This window comes from Caloenas nicobarica, chromosome 1, assembly GCF_036013445.1.
Source record: "Caloenas nicobarica isolate bCalNic1 chromosome 1, bCalNic1.hap1, whole genome shotgun sequence".
NCBI lineage: Eukaryota > Metazoa > Chordata > Aves > Columbiformes > Columbidae > Caloenas > Caloenas nicobarica.
The window spans coordinates 68042638-68052972 of record NC_088245.1 but is presented as its reverse complement, the minus strand read 5'-3'; the positions used below and the strand labels follow the sequence as shown (position 1 = coordinate 68052972).

At 46.6% G+C, this 10335-nt stretch overlaps 1 protein-coding gene across 1 annotated transcript in view; it reads right to left on the bottom strand.

The window, feature by feature from the left end:
- Window positions 1-319: 319 nt before the first annotated feature.
- The window catches only part of NINJ2 (ninjurin 2), a 50491-nt gene continuing 40475 nt past the window's right edge, over window positions 320-10335 (bottom strand). Inside the window, exons 2-4 of the mRNA XM_065627640.1 lie at window positions 3811-4042; window positions 2229-2413; window positions 320-1341 (exon numbers count right to left, since the gene is read on the bottom strand). Of these exons, the coding sequence (XP_065483712.1) occupies window positions 2250-2413; window positions 3811-4042 (396 nt within the window). The 3' untranslated portion in view covers window positions 320-1341; window positions 2229-2249. The remainder of the gene's footprint in view (window positions 1342-2228; window positions 2414-3810; window positions 4043-10335) is intronic.

Genomic DNA, 10335 nt, shown 5'->3' with positions numbered 1-10335 from the left:
CTGGTGCTGGCCCATAGCCTTACCCACTAGCTTTCCTAGGCAAGATCTTTCACACCCTCTCCAGAAAAAAGCACCACCTGTGACTTAAACAAAAATTTAGTTCTGTAAGGTCAGATGTAGAGCACAAATGAAATTTGCCCGTACCAGTTATTTTTAGCGTCAGACATTCCCAATAGCTCCTGAAGACCAATATGTGGACATTTTCATGAGATTTCTTTCTCAGTGATGGCAAGAGTACGCAAAGTGAAAAATCCATATTGAACTCTGATTCTGCCGTACAATGAAAAAATCATTTAATAATCAGAAAAGCATGTCATTATTTAAATAGGCTTATACCAGGCTATTAAAATACCAATTTTTAGCATGACTACAGAGCTACAAAATTTAAGATCAAACATTTTTACTCTTTCAAATAAAACCCAAAAAATCATTAATTCAAAGACCTTTTTTAAGGAAACAAATTGTTCTAATACAAGAGAATTCCTGGCATTGTCAATATAAAAGTGATATGTTTTAAAACATTTATGTTAGTGATAAGACCTTAAATTATAATGGTGATTTTTTAATAAAGTAATACACTATGCATCTTTCATTTCTCATTGTGGCAATAAGCCTAGAGTATCTCCTTATGTATAATGTTTCTTCATTTTCTGCTAAATATTGTCAAGTTCTTCTGACATAATTCCTGATAGGTCCCTGGCAAAGACGTCAGACCATAATATCTATTTTCTGTCATTGTTAATTTTCCAAGGCTGGAAACATCTGATTGTTTTCCTAACTGTGTCGTGTTTAATTTTATTTTTAAACAACTAGGAAAACATTTGAACTGGTTTTAGCCATGCTGACATACACACACTTTATTCTCTCATGAGAACTTTTTTTTTTTTTTTTAGTTTGAGAAAACCAGTCCAACATTTGGGAAGTAAACTATTAGATAGAATTGCTTTAAGTATAGCAAATTATGCTTGAGACAAAAAAGCTGGACTTTGATCATTTATTTAGCCTACAAAGTAAACCATTCAGTCTTCTCTACAAAATGAGCCAATATTGATTATGTGAAGCAGGCAACTAAAATAAGAGATGAGATTTACAGAACTCTGCTTTGAAATTGTGTACCTGCTGCTGTTCCTGCAGCTTTCTTTAGCAAAGTTTGCTCTAGCTTTGAAAGGCAATGCTTTCACTCCTTCGGAACTACAAAAGCATTACGGTAAGGGGCCAGTATACCATGACATGTACACAGTTTTGAAAGTTTAACCCAGTTCTCTGGATTCGTCGATGGGCTCCTGCTGAGGTCAGTGAAAACAGAGGAGAGCTTTCCCCGCCAGCCACACTGCCCAGGTCCTGCAGGGAAGACAAGAAACACCAGTGAGGTCTCAGCAGGCTCCTTGGCGCTGCATGGGCAGAGAGGAGCAGTCACAACACGCCAGGTCGCTTGGCACCACAGCCACCCCTACGGGTGTGGGGTGCTGCTCTTCAGTGCTCCCACCCTTCTGGATCCCATGGCAGCAGTGTTTTTGTACAGGCTTTTGGCCTTTGCATCCTCCATCATCATTATCATGCGAATATAGAGTTTTCTTGCTGGCTGGTGCCCCAGTATACTGCATTTAAACTTTGTTTACATGTTGCAGGTCATGTAAACAAGAGATGTGAACTTTGCTTCTTGACCTAAAGCACTTTTGACCTAAGAACATGTTACTTCTTCAATTACCTGACATGGGAACTCAAGCCATTCATTGGGCTCTTATTTTCAAGACTCTCTTGAAAATGAGAGGTAGATTCTTAAAACAGCCCCTGCCAAACCACACTGACTCTCGTGAGGAGCTCTTTCACCCCCGTCTTGCCAGCACCTTCCTCTTCTTCTCACATAATGCTGCCATCTTGGGATACCTCCCAGAAGGCACCTAGTTTTCTTTCCCAAATTTAGCTCCCATCCACAACTGGTATCTATATCTAGCCTGAGGTCTGCAGCCTTCTGAAAACCACTTGCTGATAAATCCCAGCAGTTGGGATGTTTGGTGTTCTTGCTTTAAAGACCAAGCAATGAGAAATCCTCCTCTTCTGAGGGAATTTGTTCAATGGCCCCAGATGCTCGTGGGAGAACCACATGCCTCAGGAAAGGCTTTGTTAACTTGTGCAGCTTTGCCTTCTTCTCCACCTTGCAATGATGTTTTCTGAGACTGAGAGCCCTTCCAGGGGCCGGCAGTGATGGGAACTCACCCCTTTCTTACCTGACTCCATTGCCCCATGACTTAATAAGGTCGAAAATTCCTGGTAGGGTAGAGGCCAGTCTTCTGCACCCCAAAGGCTGTGATGAAGATGTTGAGGATGACCGTGATGAAGATGAGAGCTGTGGCAGTGTTGTTGAGTATATTCAGGCGGGGTTGCTTTGCAACATCATTCAGGTTCAATCGAGCTGTGCGATACAAAGCAAAAAGAAAGGGAGATTTGTAGCTTGACTCCAAGTCCTCCAGTTCTTGCAAGCCTTCCCTGCCTGGCAAATATCCATGGTGCCCCTGAGTACTGTGACCACAGAGATGAGGGAATAGTCCCAGGAAATTTACAGAGGACACAGCTTGACCTAGGACGACATAAGAGGATAAAGCAGAGGAAAAACATCCATTTTTTTTGTCATATCTTTGTTTTGCCACAGAGATGCCATTGCCCTCCAACGGGCCAACCCTAAACAGCCAAATTACTGCTGTATGCTAGGTAGGCATGTGCCATGTGCCCCCCACCCCGCCCCCCGCTACTGCATGGCTATGGGACATGGCAAGGGAGGGCTGGGTGACATGGGGGACGAGGTCAGCGACATTGTACACAGGTTGGGAGATCAGTTCTTTCTTAGCACCATGATCTCACATATGTGCCGACACTGCTATCAACCCCCTCCTCACCCCCAAACCAAGAGGCACCTGGGTACATGAAGGAGATCAGCCCTAGTTGATGGGCATTGATCAGTTCAGTCACGGGAATGCCTTGGTCACCAGGGCTGTCTGGCCGATAAGCCATGTGAACATCAGCCTTGTGGCTCCCTGTCCTCAGCCGTGGTCCCCTGTCCCCCTTCTCCTCACAGCTGGCTCCAGCCACCATGGCTGCCACCAGGATAGGCTGTGCCATGTGGGGCAGGGGAAGAAACAGGTCACAGGATTTCCTGTAGCCTCCAATCCTGTGTCCCACATTAAAAAAAAACCCCAAAAACCACAGAGGATATACAGGAAAAAGCGGAGTTCTGCAGACTTTTAATACCAGGCATGTGTTAGAGACTGAACGTAGCAACTCTTGTATCAGATGGAGCACTGGGCAATCCTGTCCGAAATGCTGGTGTTAACATACTGTCTGTGTGGCACGAGGAGAACTGTGGGATTGGTTAAATGTGAGGTTAATATAGGGAATACCTCTGTCTAAGTTGTTCTGTTAGGCCCTGGCTTGAGTGAGGCGAAAGATGCAGCTAAAATGTGTCTGCAGGAGCTGCATGAAGGGGCAGACTGCAGGATGGATAGCAAAAGGCCCAAAATCCATCTCTTTCCCTGCAACAGGGGTTTGGCAGTGGGGAAGTGAAGGAAGAGTAGTGCTCGGAGCTGTTGTGCAGGAGAAAATACCAACCCACTCCCCGCTTTGAAAAGCAGTATCGCAGACCTCCTCACTAGCCGCATCAAGCTGTCTTCAACCCCCCTGCAGCCCTGGTTGCAGCCAAGGGGAACAGTTTTGGGAAAGAGGCTTCTCCCTCCCACCCCCGTGCTGTCCAAGCCATGGGGCTCCCCACCACAGCAGCACCCGACAAGGGTGCACATGCCTCAGCAGCCACCTTACCAGTGATGATGAGGAGAATCCCAATCACCACCTGGAAGAAGAGGGAGATGCTGATGAGCACGATGAGGGTGACGTAGTACTGGAAGGAAGTCCCCTGCTCCAGCACCGCCTTGAGCTGCGTGACATTGGCCATGAAGAGCGCCACGTCCAGCATGCTCTCTGCCACGCTCTTCTTTGTCGCGTAGTGGTTGATGTTCATCGGCCCGTTAAGCCGGAGCCGAGGATTCACGCCCTGGGGAGACGGGAGGAACCGCATGAACTGGTGCAATTGCTAAGCTAACAGGCCTGCCGTCTTGGACAGGCTGCTGCCTCCTCCCGCGGTTTGTCTGGAAAGCCTAGGAAAGAGTCAAATTGTGTGTTTTAAACATATTGAGAGCACCCAGTTTCCCCTCACAGTCGCCTCATGGTGTTGATAGCCACAAGATACTTGTGGTGATCAAGAGCTCTTTAAGGTTAGAAAAATACTGGATATTTTTGTGGAAAACAAGCTTGTCTAGGGTTACAATAATGTAGATTACCCAGAGCCAGGGATTTTGCAAGGAATATTAAATTCTCTTCCTTCAGGGCACAGACAAGCTTCAAACTTGCAGGGGATTAGAGAGAGATCTTCTCTTTGGGTCAAGTGTTCAAGGATCTGTCAGTGGCTGGGCTTTGTGTCTCCTCTGAGCACTTTTTGCTGACTACTGTCTTAAACAAGATGCTGAAGCAGATGGGACAATCCACATTTTTGTTTCTGAAACCAGGGACACAATTTTGTCAAAACATCAAGCACTGAAATGCACTGAGACAAGGGGTGGGATCCATCACACCTAACTTTAATCACTCAGGCACATTTTTTGTCAGTGGAAAGAAACAGGTATTTACAAGGGGTAAATCACCTGGCTGCCCTTAACCCATTTACAACCTGTGAGTCATTTGGCTGCTTTTAGCCATCCACTTTTTTTGTATCTTTCTTGCTAAGTGAGTTTCTCAGTTCCTCTCTTAACTGTCTTGACCCGTATGCTGAAAACAAAAGAATAAAAGATGGAAAAGGGGATTATAGTTTTTGATTCACCCAGAGTGCCATCAGCTGGTAATAAACCACCTGCAAAGGCAACAGTTAGAAAAGATTTGGAGATACCTGCAGCAAGCTATGAACTTCTTTCTTAAAAAACAAAAGAAAAACAACACTTTCATGTACCAGGCAGGCTTCAGCTCTGGGTAATCAGCCTCCTGTCAGCTGTAGTAAAGACCAACAGCCCTGCTTTCAGTGCTGTCTGATGGATGATCCTTTAAATCTGGAGATAAGGGCCAGGTATAGGCCCAAGGTGACCTCTTTTGTTGAGAGTGGTAGAAGAGTTCTCCAGGTACACACTGGAAGTAGAACTATGCTTACATCAAATGGTAAGTCCTATTTTAGTCCTTTTGTACCAGATGCAGTAGAAAATGTAATCTTTCTTCTATATTCTGGGCATGACACTTGGAAAGGGTTATGGCTTGTGCTTCATGCTGCTGTCTCGGGCTTCCTTGTGCATCCTGGGGCAAGGGTGGGAATGTGAGCAAAGCCAGCGACCCTGGGAGACAGCTGTGTGTGGTTCTGTGTCTGATCCTGAAGCTGGGGGTGGATTTCAGAAGGGGGTCGTGGCCTGTGCTGGCGATCACCCTCATGTGAGAAAGGTGTGTAGTAAAATGCAGGTAGGAAGGACTGTGTCCAGTTCGAGCTACTGGTGACTTGTGATCCCTAAGAAGGGGCTGGATTGGGGTAGGAAAGTGCTTTTGGGGAATTTTTTTTTTGGGGGGGAGGATAGCTTAAAGCACTACTCCAACTCTTATACAGTCCTAAAATTACATTTGGCCCTTTGAAGGCAACCGTGAGGCTGATGTGGCCCCCAGTGAAAATGAGTTTGAAACCCCTGGCTTAAAGCATGTAATTCTTGTGGTTTCTAACAGTAAAGTTACTGTGGTTAAGAGGCTCCTCTGCAAAGCTTGTGTAGAAGTTAAAAGATACTGGAAGGAGTTAAAAGAAGGAAGTCTAGAGAGCTGGTAAGAACTCTAAGGTGGTGCGTAGGGGTTCAGTACTTCTTAAATGTTGCTGTCTGGTGTCTGGACTGGAATAGATGTATCTCTCATCTCAGGGAAAGGAGGCCAGTGAAAGCTCCAATCCTTGGAACATGTCTTAAAAACCTGAATTTAGGTATTGCCCCCTCTTAGCTGACTTAAAAGCATATGATCCTATCACAGCAGAGTGGTGCCTGTACCAAGCGGTGCGAGGTTTGAGATTTGGCCTGTTTTGTGTGTGTTCTTCCTTCTTTCTGCAGAGTCAGCCCTCCTCCCTGCAGCGTCATAAGGCTGGGCATTGATAGTTTATCTCTGCGTAATGATGAGTTAAGGGTGGGAGAACAAGAGCACTGTACAAACAAGACAGTGCTTTTGTTAGCTGAGTGACTGGTACAAGGAGGCTGAGACATCTGTTCCCACTTGCTTATGTGGAGATAAATAAAGCAATTCAGGAGCCCTTGTTGAATGAAAACACATCCTGCTTTTCAGCTGCCCCCACGCTCCTATACCTGGGCTGTGAAATGGGGCAGAGTTGCAAGGTACTGAGCTCTGTGTCTCAGATGATAAGACAATAAAAATGGACAACTTTCACAAGGGCTTCTCTCGTGTGAATGAGTGCAATGGCATGCTCCCCTGTTTGCATGCGATACCACAGGCAGGGATGGGCACCACTCTCTGACGTGGAGTCAGTGGATCTGGGAAAGCCTTGCACTGAACAGTGCAAAACTGTGATTTCTGTTTCAAAGTTCTGTCAGCCCAGGCTTAGTAGATCCAGAACGGTGGCCAAAAGGTTACTGGGTGATGAAAGCTAGACACGAAGCTTTCATTTAGGCAACTAACCAATCAATCAGTTTGATGTAGGCATCCTTACAATGCAGGAGTCCTTATGATGCAGGCGAAAGTTAAAGAAATCTGTCTCACAGAATCACAGAATGTCAGGGATTGGAAGGGACCTCAAAAGACCATCTAGTCCAATCCCCCTGCCAGAGCAGGAACACCCAGATGAGGTTACACAGGAAGGCGTCCAGGCGGGTTTTGAATATCTCCAGAGAAGGAGACTCCACAACCTCCCTGGGCAGCCTGGTCCAGTGTTCTGTCACCCTCCCTGAGAAGTTTCTTCTCATATTTAAGTGGAATCTCCTGTGTTCCAGTTTATACCCATTGCCCCTTGTCCTATCATTGGTTGTCACCGAGAAGAGCCTGGCTCCATCCTCGTGACACCCATCCTTTGTACATTTAAAAACATTAATGAGGTCACCCCTCAGTCTCCTCTTCTCCAAGCTAAAGAGACCCAGCTCCCTCAGCCTTTCCTCATAAGGGAGATGCTCCACTCCCTTCATCATCTTTGTTGCCCTGCGCTGGACTCTCTCCAGCAGTTCCCTGTCCTTCTGGAACTGAGGGGCCCAGAACTGGACACAATATTCCAGATGAGGTCTCACCAGGGCAGAGTAGAGGGGAAGGAGAACCGCTCTCGACCTACTAACCACCCCACTCCTAATCCACCCCAGGGTGCCATTGGCCTTCCTGGCCACAAGGGCACAGTGCTGGCTCATGGTCATCCTGCTGTCCACCAGGACCCTCAGGTCCCTTTCCCCTACACTGCTCTCTAACAGGTCATTCCCCAACCTATACTGGAACCTGGGGTTGTTCCTGCCCTGGGTTGTTCCTGTCTCCTCTATGGATTTGCCTTTACATGGTATTTATTCACTTTCAGTCCAGCAGCTGTGAATGCAAGTCTTGGGCCTCAAAGAGCAAGAGGCTTAAACAAACCAGAAGTCTTCAGAGACCTGGCATTTTGATTAATGCAGGAGGTTGGCTTTGCTCGGGATGCCCGGTGCCAAAGCTGTCACTAGCTACCCCCTGCCTCTGTGGGTGTGCACACATGGCTGCGACTCTTTGAGCTGCCACAATGCATGCACAGCTCTTCAAAGTTGGGACCATTGCTGCTTTTGCTTTGTCTTAAAGTTCAGTCCTGTAAACTGCTGCTGCTCAGGAGCCGAGTCACAAGCAACTTGGGTTTCTCTGCAGCAGGGTTGCCCAGACAGCTGTGGGGCGTTACCTGGGATCACTGGGAAGATTAAATGATTCTCTTTTGGCAAACAGATTCCTAAGTCAAGTCACAGGACATAGCTTAATGCTCATCAAAGTGATTTATGTCATTAGGCTAGAGCTGGTGTCTTTCTAGTAACTTTGAAAGTATTCCCCTTCTGAAAGCGGGAACCAGTGCCTGTTCTTCTCTGTATTGTGTCAAAGAGAGGAGACTTGGATCTGGCCAGCAGACACCAACTTCATCTCACAAGCATTGTTGCAGAGCCAGCGTGTCTGCTGGAAAACAGCACCTAACAGTATGCAGCGGTTTCTTAGGCAGCATGTATCACTACTTCTCACTTTTTAAGGGCAGGGAAATTCGGACTTGGAGAAGTCCAGCCCAGTCACACAATAGTGCTGGCTGAACTGGTGCTGGAGCTTGGCTGCCAGGTCCAATTTCTGGATGTTTTGGCTTTCCATGTGAGACAGCCTCTTTCCCTGCAAAGAGTCTGCTGGCTTCAGTCTGACTTCAGGCAAATCCCCTTTCTGCTTCCTTCTGTGTAAATGTGGCGCAGCAATACAGATCACTACAGGGGCTGAGTGAGGCACCCATCAATGTTTTATAAGTCAGAGGCTTTATTCTTACTCAAAGCACACACAAAAAATATTGAACTTTCACATCTATTGTGGGGGGGTTTTGTGGTTTATTTGTTTGATTGGGGTTTTCTGGGTTTGGTTTTGGTGTGTGTGGTTTGTTGGGGTTTTTTTAGGAATTCTTACAGAAAGAAGGATTAATATCACCACAAGCATGGGATTTTTTTTTTTTTTTTTTAAACTCTCCCTCTGGTTTTGCTGTAGGGACCTGGCAGGTCCCAAGGCCTGTGAACCTTGGCTCTGGCACCAGAGGGCATGCTGAGCTCCAAAGCTCACTGAAGCTACCTGAAAAATTTCCACTGAAGTTAGATTTCAAGGGAAATTCTTTGCTTTTTATTATGCACTTATTTTTACAAGAAATAGCTACTTTTTTCTGAAAACTTTTGGAGGAGGTTCATCTAATTATTTCTTTCCAAAGCTTGTAGATTTTGGGCTGGGGAGAGCACAGAGCTTTCTTAAAGCTACTTGGACAACTTCTACCAGAACTACAGTTTCTCTTGTTGTATTTTCAGGGCAGGAAAAAAAAAAAAAAAGAGCAGATCTAATTGCAAATCTGTGTGCTTTGTGGGTTTTGTGACCCTATCCCCAGGTGAGAACAGCCTGAAAGAGACAGAGGGACAGCACGAGGCTCACAAGTATGAGAATGATAATCCTCTTCATGGGAGCGCTCTGGAAGAGGGAGATGGCTGAGGAGAAACTATATTATTGGCCATTAGTTCCAAGGAAAATGCTGGAGGATGCCAAAGAAAGCAGAGACGTGAATGCAGGCCGTGCACTCGGAGGGGTAGGTGCAGAGATGTCTGCCACGGGGATCCCGGCTGATAAACAGCCAGCCGCACGCAGGCACACACACACACACACACTCACACAGCATCGGGGAAAATCCGAGGTGTTTTTCCACGGTATTTGCCAGTTGGCAGCTTTAGAAGTACTTTGCAAACGTTAGTTGGTGAAGGTTGAAGCACACACAGAGTCACCATGTTGCAAGGTATGAGAGGAGCACAGTTCCCTTCGGGCGCGAGGCCTTGCTCTCAATCGGTACCTCTACTTTTAAGCGCACAGTTATTAGCTACTGTGCTTTTCCACAGAAACTCACTCCCTGCAGCTCCTGATTGCTTCGCTTGGGATGAAGGGAGCTAGTTTTAATAGCTTTGATCTATACGCCATGCTTATGCACAGATAGAGGCAGGGGCAGCAGCAGTTAGAAGCAGGTCGGACTTCCCCTGCCAGAGCTGTGTGGGTGAGGACACGGGTTTGTGCACAGCCACGTGTGTGCAAGGGAAGGGACACGCAGGGAACGCTGCCGGCAATACCAGCTATATTGTGGCCTCTGCAACGCAAAGGCTGTTTTTCTCCAGTTTGGCGCAACGGTGAGCAACTTGGCTGCATTCCACGAACAAAAGTAATAGTAAACCTTGTCATGGATGCTGCAGGGAAAAGGAAAACAGAGTGTTCAGGGCCAGTCCCCTTCTTTGGCCTCTGGAGGCTGTCAGCTAGTCCAGTCGTGCTTAGGGTATTTCCCTTTCAATATAGCCATCTGCTCTGCTCACTAGGGGTCCTGCTCAGAGCCAAACGGTTGTGTTGCATTCAATTCATATTGGATAATTCCCAGAAAATAAATCAGGGGTGCTTTCCTGGTTATCTCAGGCTCTTCCCATATATGGGCCTGGTCCTGACGGAGATCTTTCTGTGAGGTGTTCCTCCGCTTCTGTGACAGGTCACTGCTTAGTGTAACAGAAGGCTCACTGATGCCAACTGTTTGAATGAGAACTCTCCAACCAAAAAGTAACTTCCAGGAGCTGAGGG